The 22,024-nt window shown below is 45.7% G+C and overlaps 1 protein-coding gene across 3 annotated transcripts in view; it reads right to left on the bottom strand.

The window, feature by feature from the left end:
- SNX29 (sorting nexin 29) overlaps window positions 1-22,024 on the bottom strand; it is a 584,130-nt gene that overhangs the window by 530,541 nt on the left and 31,565 nt on the right. For all 3 annotated transcript variants that reach the window (XM_075317954.1, XM_075317953.1, XM_075317955.1), the window contains exons 4-6: window positions 7,622-7,746; window positions 4,927-5,107; window positions 2,156-2,226 (exon numbers count right to left, since the gene is read on the bottom strand). In XM_075317954.1, coding sequence (XP_075174069.1) covers window positions 2,156-2,226; window positions 4,927-5,107; window positions 7,622-7,746 — 377 coding nt within the window. The remainder of the gene's footprint in view (window positions 1-2,155; window positions 2,227-4,926; window positions 5,108-7,621; window positions 7,747-22,024) is intronic.

The raw sequence follows: 22,024 nt of genomic DNA on the forward strand, positions 1-22,024 counted from the left end.
CCCCCACCCCCCATTCACCTTAGATGGGTATTAATGGGTTCAACCAGTTGTCTAATGTGTATGGGGACAGATTGTTGGGGAAGCTGAAAGAGGCCATCTCTCCTGAATCCTCGATACACAGAAGTACAGTACTCACTCAGCCAAGCTCACTGCTGTGTTCTGTATGACATACACACTGTCAGGACAATTCTGTTGGCAGCTTATCTCAGGAAGAACAAAAGGATCAACAATTTTGGACAGCTGATCTTTTTATTCCCCTCAAAATAAGCTGCCAGCGGAATTGTCTCTATGCCGTGCAGCATAAAGAGGACATAGGCTGATGGAGTAGGCGATGCATCTCCGCTGGCCCAGTAGCCAGGATCACTACTGCTTGTAAAGAAAACTCCCCTGATGAATTGAGTAAAGGAAACGCGTCGGGAGAATATACTCTGGAACTGTGGAGCTCCAACACAGCGGTTACCTGGTGTCACGTGAGGAGGACCTAGTGCCTTTAACGGTGTAAGAGAGAACATGGTCTAGAACTTATGATTGGGTGAGATCAGTCCAAGAAACGGTTTATGCTATGTGTTTAGTTTGTTTGTTATTTGACACATGAGCACTTTAGTTTTCATTTTGTGGCACTATTTGTGGTGACCAATCTTTTTATCTGGCTATGGTGGTATGAGCTAGTAGGCGGTTATATCTGCTTCGTTTTTATTCTTTCGTACCCAGAGAGGCTAGATTTGTATGGAATATATTCGGGTTGACATAATAGCAATCTGTGAGGACAGTATGTGTTTTCTCCTTTAACGATTAAAGATTATGTTTTAAATTGTTTATTAAGCCTTGCTATAATTCTATTTTGATACCCTGGGCATTCATTATTGCTAATCTTGCTATCTATCTATCTATATAATTGCCTTATTCTGTCTGTCTTGCTCCAAAATGACATCATTACAGTGACAACCATCGCCACACCGCGCGCTAAAGAGCCTGCGACCAACGGCTCAGCTAACTGAACAGCCCGAACTATGGGCCGACAGGACGACGCCCGACAATTTTCCCCGCACCCCAACGGAGCCCCGACTCCCCGGTGAGTGCTGCACCCCCGGGAGCACACACACCGGCAACCCAGCCGACACATACCCACCACTTGCCTCCGCCCCCCGCACACATTACCCCACTCGGCTCCACCTCCCCACACTCCGCCCTCCACATGTATACACTGAACACACACACACACACACACACACACCTGGATAGTCACCTGTCCCCAGCCATGCAGTCCCCGGCCCTGACGTCCTCAGCGCCTTGGCCCCGCTCGGCTCCACCCCCCCGCACACATTACCCCGCTTGGCTCCGCCCTCCGCATGTATACACTGAACACACACACACACACACACACACACACACACACACCTGGATAATCACCTGTCCCCAGCCATGCAGTCCCCAGCACTGACGTCCTCAGCGCCATGGCCCCACCCGGCTCCACCCCCCGCACACATTACCCTGCAGGATGGGGGCACATGTCAGGATGGTGGCTGCACCACGATGGGGGCACATACCAGCATTGGGCCACATCACAGCATCAGCATATTTTTACTTAACTTTACACTGTTCATGGCCTTCTTTCATTACAAGCCATGGACATCATTAAACATTAGACTCATCTATTAAAACTGTTCCTTCTGTTGTTTGTCATTTTAAAACCAATAAACAATTATAAGAATAGTAAATTAAACCTAACCCATCCAGACCATTCATTACCTTATTATTCCATCTGCTAACCTACATACACATTCTAGACTACCCGATACGTTACAATCGGGCCACCTTCTAGTTTATAATAAAAGGAGGGGTCACCAATAAAATGATGCCTGCAAGACACATGTATGCGGAGTTCTGCTTCTGACCTGTCCCTCTGCATTAAAGGCACCAGTAAATCGCTTAAACCTTATAGTCAGTACACAGATTTCTGCCACTAGAAATCATTGACATAAGGCTAAAGGCAGCATGAACACGGTAGGAGACTTTCCAGTGACAGAAGTCTCTGAGCAGAGATTTTAGATGCCCGACATTCCAGAAGAAAACAAAAAAAAAAACAACAAAGTGAGATGACATTGCTATTATATTGATCCACTCCTCACCAGTAATCAGGGAAGCACAGACTTACCGGCTGCCATGGTAGGAAGCATGCTGGAACGCTCCTCATCTAAAAGAAATGACCAGTCTTCATAGAAGAAACTGAAAATCAATATCATGAAAAATGAAAGAAAAATAGCTTGTAGAGTCATAAAAAGCATATAACAATTTCAACATCAATGACATATATTATCCGAACCCACAAAATAATACACAAGAAGAGGATTCTGTATACAGGTTCCAGCGTTTTAACTCCTTGCAAACATGGTTATAGTTTCTAACCTTCCAATTCTTCTAATTTTATGAAAACGGACTAACAACAAATTTTGATTGCAACTTCCCCAGAACCCTCAATTCTCCCTAGATGTGCAGTAACCTAAAATGACAGCTCCTATGACAACTGCACTAATAGAGTTTTTGACACTCAGTCTCCCAGTCACAGAGCTAAAAAAAAAATAAATAAATAAAAAATCACGGAAAGTGACGCTTTATTTCACCTCCGGAGTGGTATTAATATTGTCTGTACGCTGCGTGTAGTAATATGCTCACCGGCTGCCGTCTTCTGTCGTTCACTGCACTGCTCCAGTCGTCTTCATCATGACTAGCAGGATTGCTCCAGTAAGTCTATGAAATCCACAACAAGGCTTTCATAGACTTACATTGAGAGCTTGTGCCTCATACCTCTGACTTCCAGTCAGTCAAAAGCTGTGATCACAAGATGGCGGATTGGGACTGGAGTAGAAGTTGGTGACTGGTAAGTATTTTAGTAGAGGTAGAGAACGTACATTAGTGATAACACCCCGGGGATGAAAATAAGGAAAAAACGTTCAGAGGTGCTTTAACACTAGAACTACTGGACTCGTGACACCTATATAGAAATACATGGTGCAAAGTAGTCAAAATGACTACCTCAGTAGTTCTAGTGTTAAATAAAACAATCATCTGATTTATGATGCGCAAACCACCACTAGCATAACAGGTACTGGTTGCATTATTGCAGCCTCATAGGTTTTACTGAAATGCAGCAGTATCCTCCCTCTATCAAAACCCCATGTACCCCCCCGTCCCTCACTCTCCCATGTCCCCCCCCGTCCCTCACTCTCCCATGTCCCCCCCCCGTCCCTCACTCTCCCATGTCCCCCCCCGTCCCTCACTCTCCCATGTCCCCCCCCGTCCCTCACTCTCCCATGTCCCCCCCCCGTCCATCACTCTCCCATGCCCCCCCCGTCCATCACTCTCCCATATCCTCCTCACTCCATCCCTCCCCATATCCTCCCCCTCCATCCCTCCCCATGTCCTCCCCCTTCATCCCTCCCCATGTCCTCCCCCTCCATCCCTCCCCATGTCCCCCCATCTCTCCCCATGTCACTCCCCCTTCATCCCTCCCCATGTCCCCCCCCTCCATCCCTCCCCATGTCCCCCCCTCCATCTCTCCCCATGCCCCCCCCATCTCTCCCCATGTCCCTCCCCCTTCATCCCTCCCCATGTTCTCTCCCTCCATCCCTCCCCATGTCCCCCCCTCCATCACTCTGCATGTCCTCCCCCTCCATAAATCCCCCTGTCCTCCCCCTCCATGCCTCCCCATGTCCCCCTTCATCACTCTCCATGTTCCCCTCTTTCACCCTCACTGTCCTCTCTCTATCACATCCCCGTGTCCCTCCCCTATCACTCCTGATGTACCCCTTTATCACTTCCCATGTCCCCTCTATCACCCTCAGTGTCCCAGTTTATATCCTTTTAAGAGCCATTAATTAAAGTGTACTTTGTTGGTGGGCCGACCCCTGTAATGTAGCACCCCCACACAATATAGCAAGGCTGCACTTTCACTTTGCATTGCAGAGGTTCTCTTCCACGATTTCCGTGTAATTGTTCTTTTGCACAAAGTAATGTTTGTAGGGTAAAGAATGATTGTTTGGTGAATTCAGGTTAAGTTAATGAGGAAATGGGGAGGAGAAGTGGCTAATAAGTGGAGAGAAAAAAAAAAAAGCATATATCCTTAATAAGATATGTAACAGTATTTTTATATTGATTCATGCATATCTTGATGACAAGATAGTGACCATTTAATCCAGCAGTGCCGATAACCATGAGGGTTGCAGTGCGACAAAATTTTTCAAGGTCTTCCATGACCATAGCATTTGTTCCTAATGTTACATAGATACTTAGGTTGAAAAAAGCCCTCGGTCCATCTAGTTCAACCTTCCTCCACCAGTTCTACATTTGGTCACCAAGTCATTTATAACCAACAATGTTGTGTGCACTGAGGAAATCATCCAGCCCTGATATAAAAGCTGTTATAGTATCTGCCATTACTACCTCTTGTGGTCGGCATTCCACAGTCTGACTGCTCTTACTGTAAAGAACCCTTTCCTATTTAGCTGTCGGAATCGCTTTTCTTCCACTCGCAGTGAGTGCCCCCTGGTCCTTAGTATTGTCTTTGGAAGAAATAAGTCATGTGCCACCGATACATTAGAGCGAATCGGTCACATAATTCCTGCTCCCCGGACCATTAATTAAAGAGAGTTTCATTACAAATACCTACATTTGTTTTTTCCCCGGAAATGCCGCAGCCCAAAACAAATATATAATTTTGTAATGAGACAGCCAGTCTCTGATTGATGGTTCGGGGAGCAGGAGCCATGTGACAGGTTCCCTTTAATATTATCAGTAATAACTTCCCTCTGATCCCGTCATCAGAGCAGGCTGACCTAAATTCCACTGCCTGAAATTAATTGTTTGATCAACATTGTCTACAACAAGAAACTTTTCTTTTTAGAGGAGGTACGCTGATCTGAGCGTTACCTAAGCCTGTTTGGATCTGCAAGCAGCATATGTACGTAACGCTCCAGGGAATGCTCGTTCAAGGCACATCGCAGCCAGGCGCGTCCCCTCCCTATATCAGTACTTATGTTCTTCAAGGCGTAGAATCTCTGAAGTTCGTGCTTGTTTAGAATTTCCTTCACGTACACCCAAAACACTGGTTCTAGAAAGAGAGAGATGTAAAGGTTACTATTTCTACGAGTCCTCGAAGGCAAGAGGACACAATGTTTTACATGCAAAAGGGCACAACACCTTTTTATAACAGAGTGACAAAATATCTGATTGATAATGACGCTGTGCTCCAGTGTCAGTTATAACTGGAAAATCTATCCATAGAGCCATATCCAAGCAACCATAGGACGTCCCGCGAGATTCACGTATGGATCCTCTTCTAATTTATACCAGCCATGCACAAGATTTGTCTGGCATCACACGGTTGCCTTATCAACTGGTCCACCGGATGGGTCTGACCACCGTGGCCCCACATTGATCTTGAGAAATCGGGGTTCTCAAGTTGGAAATTTTATCTCCGATCCAAAATGATAGGGGATAACTTTCCAATTGCCAGGGATTTGACATCCATGGCCCCCACCAATTCTAAGAAGGAAGGCTCTGAAGAGCAGAATCGAGCCAAGGTCGATCACAAACACTGTCTCTCCATTCATTCTCAAAAGGCACACTGGAGATTGCCAAGCGCAGTGTGCATGATCGACCTCTGCTCCATTCAGTTCTTCAGAGCCCCGAATCTCAGAATCGTGGAGGCCATGGAAGTCAAACCCATGTCAACTGGAAAGTTATCCCCTATCCTTCATATAAGACATAACATTTCCAGCTTAAGTACATCCCTTTAAGCTTAAAGGGAACCTACCAGCAGGATTTTCATATATAAAGTAAAGCCAGTGCTATACTGGCGCTAGGATGCTGAATGTAAGCATAGCTTTTGTTCAGAAATTAGATGCTTTATTTCAGAAATATGTGCAAGTAAAGTTTCAGCAATGCACTGTTATTTGATTGACAGGTGCAACAGGAAGGGAATATGTGGGTTGGGTCTTGCTATCTATTCCCACCCCTGTCTATCTGACTGCGCCGAAATTAGTTCAATGTCAGATACAGGGAAAAAGGCCAGGCAGGCAGATGGGGCGGGAATAGATAAGCAAGACCCAACCCACATATTCCCTTCCTGTTGCTCCTGTCAATCAAATACTAGTGCATTGCTGGAACTTTACTTGCAATCTCTGAACAAAAGCTGTGCTTACATTCAACATCTTTGCGCCAGTATAGCACTGGCTTTACTTTATATATGAAAATCCTGCTACTTGGATCCCTTTAAAGCAGACTCCTCATTAGATATTTTTCTACGTTTTATTTGCACGCAAAAAATTTTGCTCAACGAGAAGCAAGTCACTTCAGTTTTCTGAACAGTATCTTCCCTATATCAAGCATTTGCCCCACATAGTCTTGAATTAACCCTAACAAAAATGCAGACTGGTGAAGTTCCGGCCACTGGAGACCCCACTGAGGCCATGAAAAGATAACCAATATTCTCTGCAAACAACTGGTGGAGAAGAAGGTCTCGTGGCTTTGTATCTGCTCCATTGAGCAGAATGTGAGATTTTGAGCCTCCCATTGATTTACATGACGCAGCGCTCCAAACAACTCATTCGTAATGTCACAGTTTGGCGAGGAGGGATTTAAAGGGAACCTGTCACCACTTTTTTGCCCTATAAGCTGCAGCCACCACCACTGGGCTCTTATATACAGCATGTTAGAATGCTATATATAAGTGCCCAGGCCGGGGGTGCAAGATAAAAAAAACTTCATAATGCTTACCTAACGGTCGCGCGGTGGGCCTCATGGGCATCTCCGTTTTCTGGTGCCAGCGCCTCCTCTTTTGGTCATCTTCGTCCTCTTTCTGAAGCCTGTGTGCATGACGCGTCTACGTCATACACACTCGCCGGTCCTGCGCAGGCGCACTACAATGTTTTGATCTGCCCTGCTCAGGACCTGAATGCCAGCGAGTGTGTATGACGTCGGACCCGTCATGCACCACAGCTAGAGGAGAACAAAGATGGCCAAAAGAGGCGGCGCCGGCACTGGACAACGGAGACGCCAATAAGGCCCACCGTGCGACCATTAGGTAAGTATTATAAAGTGTTTTTTATTTTACACCCCCAGCCTGGGCTCTTATATACAGCATGTTGGAATGCTGTATATAAAAGCCTGGTGGTGGTAGCCGCAGCTTATAGCCAAAAAAGTGGAGACAGGTTCCTTTTAAGGTCCCAGAGGTGGAACTAGACCCAATATCAACAAACTTCAGCCATTCCCTCTAAAATATACGGAGTTGTAAGTTCACAAACTCTGGATTGCTGGAGGTTGCTAATCCTCTAATTAGTGGATAGGTAAAAAAAAAAAATTACAAAAATCATTCTGGTGTGTATTTTTCCAAACCAGAAGTGAGAATTAGGAATACAATTGAACTAAAAAGAGTCCTGCGGTAAGGAGCATTAGAACGACTGGTAGAGAGAGTGAAGACCGTTAAACGGTTAAGCATAATTCGCTCTGGCTTGGTACATTAGCCAAACGACTAAATAAAGCGCTGCTGCAACAAGCCATGTAAAGTGCACACCGAGGAACTGTCAAAACATAATTAGGCAGGCTGGCGATAATGGAGGGTTACCTGTCTCTGTTTTACTGGAGAATCCTGCTGCCTGTTTGATTGCTGCTGCTGTTAATGCTAATCCGCGGCTTCTTTTCAAGCCATGCTGAAGAACAGCCTCAAACTGAGCGCACAGACAAATAACTCTGCAACAAAACAAATGCATAATTAGAGAGGCGCACAGAGGGAACCGAAAACATGTCTGCTCCTCGAGATGAAGAGGTGGAGGGGGCAACAATACCTCAGCGTGGCAGCACGCAACCGCTTACACATCAGGATCATTAGATCTCAACTCTGCGCTGACAGCGTCGGATCCTTCTTTCTACACACATTCAATGTGACCCATATAATAACATTATAATTCGGCTGTCCGTCTACTTCCGAGGAGACCATACTTTTTGCAGTAAGGCTGCGGCACTTCTTTCGATACAGAGACGCCGCACAGTAGCCCACCTTTTGATATAGATGTATGGGTGGCAATTACGAGATTTGACCCTATGGCTATATTCACATTCAGCTCTGGTTTTTTTCGCTCTACAGCCAAAATCCGCTCTCTTGACAGTAATAATGTTTCACTCAAAATGCCCATTTTCTGTGCTTTCACTGTTTTTCGTGATATACTTCTCACTTTTTTGGGTATAGAGCATGCTGTTTTCTATTCAAATATAAAATATAAAATTATTTTTGAATTAGAAAATTATATATGGGCCCCAAATAACATCTAGTAAAAGGTTAAAGGGGTTATCCGGCTTCTTTTGACTTTTTTTTTTTATTTCCCTATTGGGCTACATTGGGGCAGGTAAGTAGATAGTGAGCACTTACCTGCCCTGCTGTCAGCCCCTCTCCCCCGGCTCAGAGTGGTCATGTGACCGCTCCTGCCGCGATTTTGCTGCTTCCGGTCATTTCATGTTAACATGGGCAGGGCCATGTTGACATGCAAATATGGAACAGCATGTCGCCTCCCTGCTGGGCTGTACAGTGCGATGAGTCACCGCCCCCTTCCCTGCACCCTCCCACACATTCCCCCGCACCCCGTACTCTCCCCGCAACCTCCCCCTGCACTGCTGTGGGGTCCGTGGGGGGGGTCGGTGCAGAGCGCCGCGTGTGGTACAGAGCCATATGTGTGTGTGTGTGTGCGGTGCAGAGCCATATGTGTGCGTGTGCGGTGCAGAGCCATATGTGTGTGTGCGGTGCAGAACCATATGTGCATGTGCGCGGTGCAGAACCATATGTGCGTGGTGCAGAGCCCGATGTGCGTGTGCGCGGTACAGAGCCCGATGTGCGTGTGCGGTGCAGAGTCCGATGTGCGTGTGTGCGGTGCAGAGTCCGATGTGCGTGTGTGCGGTGCAGAACCATATGTGTGTGTGTGGTGTGCAGAGCCATATATGCGTGTGCGGTGCAGAGCCCGGTGTGCGTGTGCGGTGCAGAGCCATATGTGTGCGTGTGGTGTGCAGAGCCCGATGTGCGTGTGCGGTGCTGAGTCCGATGTGCGCGTGCGGTGCCGAGTCCGATGTGCGCGTGCGGTGCCGAGTCCGATGTGCGCGTGCGGTGCTGAGTCCGATGTGCGCGTGCGGTGCTGAGTCCGATGTAAGTGTGTGTGTGGTGCAGAGCCATATGTGTGTGTGTGGTGTGCAGAGCCATATGTGTGCTTGTGGTGTGCAGAACCATATGTGCGTGTGGTGTGCAGAGCCCGATGTGGTGTGCGGTGCAGAGCCCGATGTGGGGCTGTTATTTGCAATGCTGTAGTGATAACAGGTCAGTGTTGGGGCAGAATATACTGACAGGGAATGTGTGTGCAGGGGGCAGGGCTGGACACTGGGGAGGGGCTGGACACTGAGGCTGGGCGGTGCCAGCTCTGACTGAGGTTTTGCACAGGAAGTGGTCAGTTTGCTGGAGCTGAATGTAAACAAGGAGCTGCAGAGAATAAAGGGTGAATTCAAGAGGATCAAAAGTTAGAAAACAAGAAATAATGTAGGGGTGTTTTATATGACAATACAGCACAGATTAGCTTAACAAAAATTTTTGCGTTTATGTCGGACAACCCCTTTAAAAGTTATTGTAATAATTTTGGGGTATATTTCAATAGAAAATGATATATGGGTCCCAAATAACATCTGGTAAAAGGTTAAATCCCTATAGAGCATGCTGTGTGTAAAACACAGGTTCAATACACTTTGCTTTATTGACCGAAAATGACACAAAAATGTTTTTTTGAAGCATTTTAACACTTTCTCATTGCTTTCTATGGGTGATAAAAGTGGAAAGAACAGGCATAGAGCAGATTTAAAAAAAAAAAAAAAAAAAAAAAAAGCTGTGATTCTCTAAATTTAATTAGGGGAGAAAAAAAACAAAACAGAGTGTGCACAAGATTTCTGAAATCTTAGAGCTCTTGCTAGTACTGTAATAAAACGTCTTTAAAATTTGAATTAAAAAAAACACAGCGAAAATAAAATAATATGCATGTGAACATAGCCTTAAAGGGAACCTGTAAAGTGTAATATGCACCCAGATCCACGAGCAGTTCTGGGTGTATATTGCTAATCCCTGCCTAACTGTCCATGTATCTAGTAGCATAGATAAAGGGATCTTTAGAATCATATTTCTAAAGATCCTTCATGATATGCTAATGAGCGAGGGGACTAGTCCCAAGGGCGATACTTCCCCCGACTAGTCCACCCTCTTAGCACGCCCACAGCGGTTTGCTAACATGCTACTCAATACCAGCGTCATCAGCGGTGATACACATACCTGTGTCCATTGCCACCGCCTCAGACGCCAGGTTTAGGCTCGGTGCACATGATCAGTAGTCCCGGCATTACCAGAAGTGTCGGTATTGAATTGCATGTAAAAACACCCCTGTTGGCGTGCTAACATGCTAAGAGGGCGGACTAGTCAGGTGAACTAACTCACTTTCGACTAGTCCCTGCGCTCTTTAGCATATCATAAAGGATCTTTAAAAATATTCTTTCTAAAGAGCTCTATCTATACTACTAGATACAGGGAGGGTCAGGCAGGGATTAGCAATATACACCCAGAACTGCTCGTGGTTCTCGGTGCATATTGTACCTGACAGGTTCTCTTTAACAGAGATCTTTTGAATTTACGAAGGATACACAAAACAGACAAGACTCGTCTTCTGGAGGGCAGGGTGCTTGTGGAAGGTGCTTTCAACACTAGTTGAATATTTGCAGAAATTTTCAGAATTGGTATGCCAGCCAATGTGGTTGAGGAAGTTTGGATCCAATTATATATATTTATTTTGAATGAGTTTTTGAGTCTTTCACATTTTGCAATGGCTGATGCACAGGAACAGCATGCTGCTATGAAGTTATGTTTCTCTTTGGAAAAAAAAAAATAAGCAATCGAAAATGGTTATTGAGAGGCAAAATTCTAAGTACATCAATGGCCTGATGGTGATTATTTTCCAGAATGGTTTGACACATTTTCATTTTCAAGTTACAAGGATGTCAGAAACTAAGAAAATCATCAATTGACATTTCACCTCATTTAAAAGAAGAGATCTATTCATAAGCTTCTGCTTTCCTCGGCTTCCTTGTAGGATGTTTGTTGCATGCTGGAGCCAAACACAACTTTCCCCAACTATATCGTCTGGAACACTGACACACAAGGATTCCGCCAACATTCACCCAGCGGCAGACGCTCCTACTACAAGCACTCCGCCCTCCAGAAGACTATTCCGGTTTCTTTTAAAGTCGCTCCTTGTCATTCTCAAACCCAATTTACTTTTCTACGTTTCTTCAGCAATAAATAAAAACATTCATTTTCAATTGTAGTGGATTTTTATAGCATTTTTATAGTCCATATATAATTTATATACAATTTATAATTGTAAATACTGTATACAAATCTAATATATAAAGCTGAGTGTGTGTGTGTATGTATGTATGTATGTATGTATGTATGTATGTATGCATGCATGCATGCATGTATGCTAAAGGAATCCGCACCGTCGCATTTACAATCACGAAATTTCGCAGACACCCCACGTGACTCCTGGAACGTCAGACTATGTTTTGACGGAAAAATGTAACCCCATGCTTTACAGTTACTCTCCAAAAAATCTGCCTCCATTAAACTCAATGGAGCTGCGACCTACAGGTTATTAATAGCAGCTGTGAGTGGTTGCTAAAAGGGACAAAATAAGCCGTTAGTATAAGAAGCTTATGTGTGAGGTAATAAGATGTCGGTGGGGAGACGGCTAGAGAGCGCCATACACGGGGGAAAGAGAGCGCCAGACACGGGGGAAAGAGAGCGCCAGACACGGGGGAAAGAGAGCGCCAGACACGGGGGAAAGAGAGCGCCAGACACAGACAAAGAGAGCGCCAGACACAGACAAAGAGAGCGCCAGACACAGACAAAGAGAGCGCCAGACACAGACAAAGAGAGCGCCAGACACAGACAAAGAGAGCGCCAGACACAGACAAAGAGAGCGCCAGACACAGACAAAGAGAGCGCCAGACACAGACAAAGAGAGCGCCAGACACAGACAAAGAGAGCGCCAGACACAGACAAAGAGAGCGCCAGACACAGACAAAGAGAGCGCCAGACACAGACAAAGAGAGCGCCAGACACAGACAAAGAGAGCGCCAGACACAGACAAAGAGAGCGCCAGACACAGACAAAGAGAGCGCCAGACACAGACAAAGAGAGCGCCAGACACAGACAAAGAGAGCGCCAGACACAGACAAAGAGAGCGCCAGACACAGACAAAGAGAGCGCCAGACACAGACAAAGAGAGCGCCAGACACAGACAAAGAGAGCGCCAGACACAGACAAAGAGAGCGCCAGACACAGACAAAGAGAGCGCCAGACACAGACAAAGAGAGCGCCAGACACAGACAAAGAGAGCGCCAGACACAGACAAAGAGAGCGCCAGACACAGACAAAGAGAGCGCCAGACACAGACAAAGAGAGCGCCAGACACAGACAAAGAGAGCGCCAGACACAGACAAAGAGAGCGCCAGACACAGACAAAGAGAGCGCCAGACACAGACAAAGAGAGCGCCAGACACAGACAAAGAGAGCGCCAGACACAGACAAAGAGAGCGCCAGACACAGACAAAGAGAGCGCCAGACACAGACAAAGAGAGCGCCAGACACAGACAAAGAGAGCGCCAGACACAGACAAAGAGAGCGCCAGACACAGACAAAGAGAGCGCCAGACACAGACAAAGAGAGCGCCAGACACAGACAAAGAGAGCGCCAGACACAGACAAAGAGAGCGCCAGACACAGACAAAGAGAGCGCCAGACACAGACAAAGAGAGCGCCAGACACAGACAAAGAGAGCGCCAGACACAGACAAAGAGAGCGCCAGACACAGACAAAGAGAGCGCCAGACACAGACAAAGAGAGCGCCAGACACAGACAAAGAGAGCGCCAGACACAGACAAAGAGAGCGCCAGACACAGACAAAGAGAGCGCCAGACACAGACAAAGAGAGCGCCAGACAAAGACAAACAGAGCGCCAGACAAAGACAAACAGAGCGCCAGACACAGATAGAGACAGCTGGATAAAGAGACGGATACAGAGACAAACACACAGAGAAACAGACACACAGACTGGGAGAGACACAGAGAGAGACAGTTACTATCCCGGGCAACGCTGGGTACTACTACTAGTGTAAATATAAATATCAAAATGTGCAAAAAAAAACGGTTCCTGCCTATAGAATGCTGGTCAAGGAATAGAAGCCTAGTGCATAAGACAGGTAAATTCCTGCACTATAGAAAAAGATGGTGAGTATTTAAGAATACATAACTTTACCCGACGCCATATCACACTCCTGCTGTGCCGACACCAAAACCCTACATGTGTTTCGGCATGTAACCTTTGTTAGAGAGGGTGTGGTCAGTTATGCATTCTTAAATACTCATTTTTTTTCTATAGTGCAGCAATTTATGTCTTATGCACTAGGCTTATATTCATTGACCAGCATTCTATAGGCAGTAACCATTTTTTGCACATTGGATATTTATATCTACGTTAACCCTCAGTGCATTGGTTATACCCGGGGCATATATATCTATTTATACCCCTTTGATACTTTGGTATAAGCCTCTCTTATAGTCTTATGTGCAATCTATATGTATGTATACACTACAATGATATTATATATATAAAAAATAGCAGCCTGTAGATGCCCAGGATTGTCGCATCCATTAGATGCAACAATCCCAGCACTTTACCCGACTCTTCCTGATTGCCCTGGTGCAGTGGCAATAGGGGTAATAAGGGGTTAATCTCAGCTCATAGCTGACACAAAGCCCTAGAATGGTAATGGCAGGTGTCTAAGCGACACCCCCATCACTAATCTGTAATTGAAGAGACAAACACAAATACCCCAAAAATCATTTATTTGAAATAAAATACAGAGAAAGACTCTCTTTCACCCCTTTATTAACCCCAAAAACGTCCCTGCAGGTCCAACGTAATCCACATGAGGTCCCACGACAATTCAGCTCTGCTACATCCGAGCCTGGAGAGACCGAAACATGTCCAATTTCTCCAGGCTCCGGGAAACACTGACAAACAGTACCAGGCTGCCAGCAGTGATGTCACTGTCATCCCCATGCTTTAAGAGTGACAGTGCTAGCAGGGGAAAGGGGGATGTGGGCAACCTCGAACTCCCCTCCTCCAGGCCAGGACTGTCAGTGTTAAAGGGTTGGCGGGTGCAGGGCGGCGCTTTAACAGTGACAGTGCCGGTCAGGAGTCTGGGAGTGCGAGGCAGCTCCACACCACCCCCCCTCTCCCCGGCCGGCACTGTCAGTGACAGGCCGGGTATGACCTCCGGTGAACTGAGTGACGTCACTGCTGCCAGCCGGGTCCCGCTTGTCAGTGTTTCCCGCAGCCTGGAGAGATTGGACATGTTTTCAGTCTCTCCAGGCTTGGATGTAGCAGACCGGGTCTGTGATTAGAACCGTCAGACAGACTGTCACACAGGCTGGGGGCCTATCTGCCTGCAACAAATTACAGATGCCTGTGGGCGGGGGAAGCAGTGAAGATGTATTAGCCTAATGAGCAGCCTGAAAGAGGAGTGAGAAGCCACAGGAGCAGTGTGACAGATGCCCCGATGATTGGTGAGCATGAAGCACTTGCTCCTACCCACTTTGTGCCTAATTCTGGTCCGAACACGCACATAGTTACAGTTAGTTGCGCATGGTCGTAAACATGGATATCTAAGGTCCTGCAATGCCCTGCACATGAGGTAAGTGACATAGTGAATCAGGAGAACGATACTACATTTGTAATTGGAGGTATTTGCTGATATTATCATTATTACACCTACTACATATTAGGATAGGATCTTGGAGATGGGAATACCCCTTTAAGGTTTTTGCAGATCTGCAGTGTAAAGTTGCAATGTGTGAACATACCTATGGGGTCAAGAATCCATTGTGAGTTTTCATTCTCTGTTTTGTTAGGAATATTTGTGAGCAAAAATAAAACTGAAGCTTATTCTCAGTATCTCCAAAGCATCACAGTGTCTCGCTCCGGCTTTGTAACGGTTCATGCACAAATGCAAATGCTACAGCTGACTTCTGAAACGCAGGAGGCGACACTGAAGAAGGAATTATGGAAGTGTTACACCAAGTCTCCGCGCTAGTTATCAGGAGCAACGATGCGAGATGCACACTGCAGGCACCGCACTGTCAGCAGCCGAACATCAACACCTTGTTTCTGCTGAAAAATGTACAGACGGTTCAAAAAAGCCTGCAGGAAATTCCACCAGAAAATGTGATGTTACAGTGGAAAAATAAAAAATAAACTTTTGCTGCTGAATTTAAGTGTTTTTGTACAGCTTAAAAAGGTCAACTAAATGAATAGAAAAAGACTGATTGGTTAATAAGTAAAAATAGGAAATTGCCAGAAACAGCTTGATCACATTTGCGCTGCAATCCGAAGCCTCAGTCCTACTGACAGGTGCCAGTAAAATGGACATGTCGCCTGAGAGCAGTGGACCCCATTAAAAAAAACAAAAATCTTTATTTTTAAATAAATCTTTATTTTTATATAGCGCTAACATATTCCGCAGCGCTTCACATACATCAGGAACACTGTCCCCATTGGGGCTCACAATCTAAATTCCCTATCTGTATGTCTTTGGAGTGTGGGAGGAAACCCACGCAAACATGGGGAGAACGTACAAAACAGTATATCCAGCAGAGTTCTATAGCTTCCATTATAACAAGAAGCCATAAAGCAGATGTGATCAAAACTTAAAGGGAATCTGTCAACAGGTTTTGCTATGTAATCTGAGAGCAGAAGGGCGAAGGAGTTGAGACACAAATTCCAGTTATGTGTTACTTACTGGGCTGTGTGTTGTTGTTGTATTAAGAAAATCATTATTTTATCATTACAGGACTAGGTGTCTTTCTTGTGCCTCCTAGTCAACTGTTCTGTGTAACTCCACTCCCACTACTGATTAATAGCTTTTGGTCAGAAAGCAGCCAATCAGTGGTGGAGGCGCAGTTATATAATGTCCAGCATTCTGAGCGCTCAGACCTGTAGCAGTGAAAACAGTGATTGTAGCAAAATGACAGCCTGCAGCTTAGCAAGAGATGCGTTTCGACCGTATTACACGGTCTTAGTCATGACTAAGACCGTGTAATATGGTCGAAACGCGTCGCTAGTCATTTTTTTTCCCCTGCCTAGGGGCTCTCTGTACCTACCTTCACATGTGTGCACATGGAATAAACCATATGGAAATTTATATTGAAGCATGCCTTCCCTTCTGTGCTGGATCTCTTCTTACATACTGTCCTGGTCTTGTCCAGCTTTCTAGTTCCTTATACCCCATCCAGTGTTCTCCCATACTCAGTCTTGCCTCCGGACCTTCAGCTTGTTCCTGACCCCCGGCTTTGCTCTCTCCCATGTAACTGACTTGTTCTCTTGGCTACCGACCTCGGCTTGTATGCTGACCCCGGCTCCGCTCTCTTCCTAACTTCCTGTTTTTGTGACTCTCGGCACACACACTGACTTCAGGGTCTCTCTCTTACTGACGTTATCTCCCGGCTCTTCACCCCTGGCTAGTTAGACTTCCCCACAGATCTCCTCCACTACGGTATCTAGCAACTCCTAGTGGTCTAGCATGGCTGTATACCTAGGGGCTTGGCATCACAATAGGGTCTTATCTGAGAGATGAGATATGGCATCAGACAGTGCCAAGTGTTGTGAATGTCATCTGAGTGGGTGCTGGTGTGGAGCTTACTCTGGTGGCCAGGAATGGAAATGAAGCAGAGTCTGAATCTGTGTTTCAAACAGGTGTTGGAATTAATTAGGAATCCAGGAAGTCCTATTGCAGACCAGCCTGTAGTATTTAGGAGAGCAGTTTTTGCTTGGCTGGTGCCGGTGATAAATATTTTCTTCTGCCTCTGAAGATGGCTGGGAGTTTGTCCTTCAGTTACTTCAATTTATCCTGCGCCAGAATTCACTCCAGATAAGTCTGCAGGTTTTCTTTGCTTAATTGCGGTTTTGCACCTACGGGTGTTTGTGGGGTTTTTCTCCATTTCGTTGTGTGTTTATTTTCTTGTATGTGAGGATCTGGCTCTCCACTATTTTGGAAAGGCTGTTACTTCAGCAAGAAAGGGAGTTTCTCCCTGTTCTGATTTGGATTATTTGCACTTTAGAATATTATTTGTTCTATGATTTTGCTTCTTCAATTATATCTGCAGTTCTGTTCAAAGTGTCTGGCACAAGAGTACCTGATATACTGGGGGAAGACCGTGTGGTCTTAGGGCCTTTTTTTCTATCAGGAGTTTGGTATATTTTGCAGCGTTTTTTGCTGGCCGCAATTAGTTATCTTTCCTGTCCTGTTGTATCTAGTAAGTTGGGCCCCACCTTTGCTAATCTATATTTTCTGTGTATTGTGTTTTCTTACAATCACCGTCATTACATGTTGGGGGCTTGCTATTCCTTTGGGGACTGCTTCGAGGCAAGTTAGGATTCCTCATTTCTATCTTTGAGATGTTTCTCCGGCAGTAACAAGGTGTCTAGGTGTATTAGGAACATCCGACTGCTACTTCTAATGTTGTCCGATAGGTAGGGGATTCGGGTAAGCTTAGTTTCCAACTACTCTTGTGGTTCTTGCTTTTTCCTTATTAATGGGATTTTTTGTGATCGTTCACGGTTACCAGATCATAACAGCCAAGACTCACATTGAATGGTCGTGAGAGTCACCACTAATGCACATTAAAACGACTGCAGCAGCCCCACGTGGAATTGGAAGCAAGAGAGACAATGGAAAGCGTTAAACGCCATGGTGTCGCATAAGAAATTAGTCCAATGGTACAAGTTGGCGATTTATTTTCTACGCTTTTCAGAGAGATCCCTCTCCATCAGATTAAAAAAAAAAAAAAAAAAAAAAAAAATCAGATACCTATATGTGATTTTTTTTCTTGAAGAAGGAGAGGCGCGTAAAAAATATATCACCAACTTGTATCATTGGACTAATTTCTTATGCGACAGTGTGGCGTTTAACCCTTTCCATTGTCTCTTGAGTATAGATTAAATAGTAACCTATCAAGGTAATAACTTGCTAGTGGTCCCACTGCTGGGAAACTCATCAATTACGAAAAAGGTTGAATGAGGTAATGAGAACAATTGCATGACACTGCCCCATTCATTCTTTATGGGACTATCAGATATAGCCAACTGCTGTGAATGTAGCCATGGCATGCATGTGTGTTGCCACTGACCCATTTAACCTGAGGACTTCCGAACCCAGTTCTCGGGAGTGGGGAGAATTCCAGTGGTAAAAGCCCAAGCGATCAGCAAGGTATCCCCTATATTGCAGGTAAATGGGAACCTGCAAAATTTGGACAACCCCTTTAAAGGGAACCTCACAGCTGATTCATCCTGCGAGAAGCACAAGCATCTGTATTAAGTTGGAAAGATCTAATAAGATTATGTAAAATGTCTTGGAGAAGAAGTCCACAGAAAGCCAGAGCAGTCATGCTTCTCTATTCGGATCATTCTTTCTAAAACATATTATAAACTCAGCACTAGGGATGAGTGGATCCGAATTGTAAAAATCCGGATCCGCGCGGTTTCAAAGATTTCCGTGTGCCAGATCTGGAATTCCGGGTGCAATATCCGGATTCGGCACTGGGGAAAATAATGACAACCAGAAAAAAAAACAGCATTTCATACTTACCGAGACTTTGTGTCATGGCGGCACACTGCTTCCGGGTCACTTCCTGTACTGTGCATCTATACACACAGCTTTCAGTGTTTTCCCCGCCCACCGGCCGTCCTCTCGTCTGTGATTGGTTGTAGGCAGACGCGCCCCCCACCTGTGACAGTATCTGCTTGCCGTGCAGTAATCGCGGCTCAGTCATTGTCTGCACAGCCAGCGGTCGTGCTCTATGGCCGCTGGCTATGTAGTAGAGCTGAAGCTGCGTGGGACCTAGTGTGGATTACGCCGGACCTGCAGGGTGTTGGGGGTTAATAAAGTGGTGAAGGAGGGTGTGTGTTTTGTACTTTATTCTAAATAAAGGATTTTTCTCTGTCTGTGTTTATTTACTGTCATTTATAGGTCAGTGTGATGCAGGTATCTCATAGACGCCTTTGTCATCACTAACCTAGGGCTTAGTAGCAGCTGTGCGCTGCTATTAACCCCTTATTACCCTAATTGCCACCACTCCAGGGCAATCGAGAAGAGCCGGTATTGCACTGGGATTGTCACATCTAATAGATGCGGCAATACCGGGCGGCTGCGGGCTGAGAATACCAGCCCCCAGCCGGCTTTATCATGGCTGGGTATAAAAATTAGGGGGGACCGCACGTCGGGGCTTTTTTTAATTATTTATTTAAATAACATTAATAATAATTAAAAAAAAAGCCGCATCCCTGACACAGCCGCCCACACTTCTGACAGGAGCATGCATGTGTTTCTAGGTACATGCACACTCATGCTCAGAGCGCGGCAGGCCATGCCAGCTGAGGTCATGTCAGACTTGTACGAGTCTGACAGCTCATCACCGACACACTTCTGACAGGAACGTGCATGTGTTTCTGAAAGACATGCACGTTCACCATACTGACCCGCAGACACTTGCACTGCTTTCCCCACCCACTGGCCGTCCTCCCACCTGTGATTGGCTGCAGTCAGCTGACACGCTGACACTCAGGATGGGGGAGCGTCTAGCTGCAACCAATTACACGTGCCTGTGGGCGGGCAAAACAATGAATATTGAATTGTCGACTCCGGAAGGGAAAAGCGTGACCCGGAAGGAGTGTGCCACCATGACACAGCCTCGGGTGAGTACACCGCGCGTGCTCCTACCCCCCTTTCCCCTACACAAACGTTTTTAATCTCCGGATTCTGGTTCCCATAGACTTATATGGGCACCGGAATCAGGAGTGGATCCAGATTGTTTGTTCAATCAGGCAGGGATCAGGTTTTTGGCGGATTCGATCAGCCCTACTCTGCACCCAAGAAAATCTGAAGGAGGACCACTACAGTCTTATATTTCTGGTGAAAGACTGTGCAGCCCTGTTAATTTGACTTTACATTAAAAAACGCATGTAATTTTAAACAAGGGCAATCATCAGAAAACACTGAAATGTAAACAGATGAATGGAACCAACGCCGAGACGTCCGATTTAGTTACTACTTGTAATAACTTGAAATAACAATGAGGCATCTTAGAATTCAAAGTTCTGCTATTCCTTATGGAAATGTAAGAATACAGGGACAACTGGGGTCACTATTCCTCTTGCCAAAAGAGTATGTTTTTATACAACATCTCCTGACAAGGAGGATAGTGACAGAGTTATCAGGCATCCATAACTTTCCATAATCAAGAACAAATCCTCATCCCTTATTATTACCCGTCACAGGGGCTAGGAATTAACATAAGTATTTAAAGGGGTTTTCCTATGAACAAAGTACATTTTAATTCACAGCTGTTGAAATACTAATAAGCAGCTCCACATATGGATGTGTTTAAAAAGAACGTTCCTGTGCTTCCTGTGTGTCCCTGCTATGTTCTGTGTAATGGCTGTGTCTGACCGTACAGGGACATGGTCTGATCATACCATATCTCCTGGGCAGTGGAGGATGCAAAAGTCACTTAAGTCAGTTTAGATGAATGTTTACCAGTGGCTTGCAGCTGCTGCTGAGTGCTGAGGTGACATATTTCCCTGCCTATTTTATCACAGCAGGGGGTATTTATGCCATATCTCCTGCTCTGTGAGCTCATCATAAATCAAATCAATACCGTAGGAGCTCTGGCAGCTGCTGAGCTTGTACGTGATTGACTTATGATGAGCTCAAAAGGCTGGTGACACAGAAACAACATTCGCTCCTGTGATAAAACAGGCAGGGAAATGTCTCACCTCAGAGCAGCAGCTGCAAACCCATGCTGTATATTCACTTATATAAATAAACGTGACTTATGCTTTCCTAGCTAGACAGGAGCTGTGGTTTGTGCCGACCATAAACTGCAGCAACTCTGCAGCGTCAGACATGGCCATTATATAGTACATAGTAGAGGCACATTTATACAAGATTATCTCAGCACAGGAACAGCTTTTTTTTTTTAAAATACAACCAATTATGGAACTTACTTATTCCAAGATCAGTTGATTAAAATGTACATAGTTAACAGGACAACCCCTTTAAACCCTTCACAACATTTGGCTTACAATTACGTCATGTTCGGGAAGGAATTCCCGTAAAATTATGTAAATGTATGTAAAAAAAACTGCACTGGCCCAGTGGCTATGCTCACAAAATTGCTGCCAGGATCTCTGCCCAAGTTACAGCGGAGCTCCAACTGTCACAGCAAGGGATGATCCCCCCTCATCACCCTTGGCTGTTTAAGGCCATGTGCGCACACTGCATTTTTACCTGCGGTTTTGCTGCAGAAATTTCTTGAGAAATGTTTGTAATCTTTCTGCAGACATTCCTCAGCAAAACCTATGGGAAAAAAAAATAGCTGTGCGCACACTGTTTTTTTCTCAAGAAAATTCTTTCTGCAGAATTTCTTGAGAAAATGTGCATGTCACCTCTTTTCCGCAGGTACCTGCAGTATTTCACTCCATTCACTGTAATGTAAATCGCAAAATACCTCGGGTATACCGCAGGCAGCAAATGATGTGCGGTATACCCTCTGTATAGCCGCGATTCACCTGCGGTAATGTTCATCACTGCCTGCGGTTTGCAGGGAGATGATGTCATTATGACAGGAAGAGGAAGCGGAGAAGAGAGTAAACACACACCCATCACACTCCCTGGACGCCGCACGGAAGCACTCCCGTGTGACCTCCATCGGGTGCCCGTGCAGTCTGTGTCCCGTTCCAGTCCCGCGGCTGCCTGCATTGCAGTGTGTCAGTGTCTGCCCGCCCTGCAGTATCAGCAGCTTCTCACCCTGCAGTGCTGGCAGCCGCGGGGATGAC

This window comes from Anomaloglossus baeobatrachus, chromosome 7, assembly GCF_048569485.1.
Source record: "Anomaloglossus baeobatrachus isolate aAnoBae1 chromosome 7, aAnoBae1.hap1, whole genome shotgun sequence".
Lineage (NCBI taxonomy): Eukaryota > Metazoa > Chordata > Amphibia > Anura > Aromobatidae > Anomaloglossus > Anomaloglossus baeobatrachus.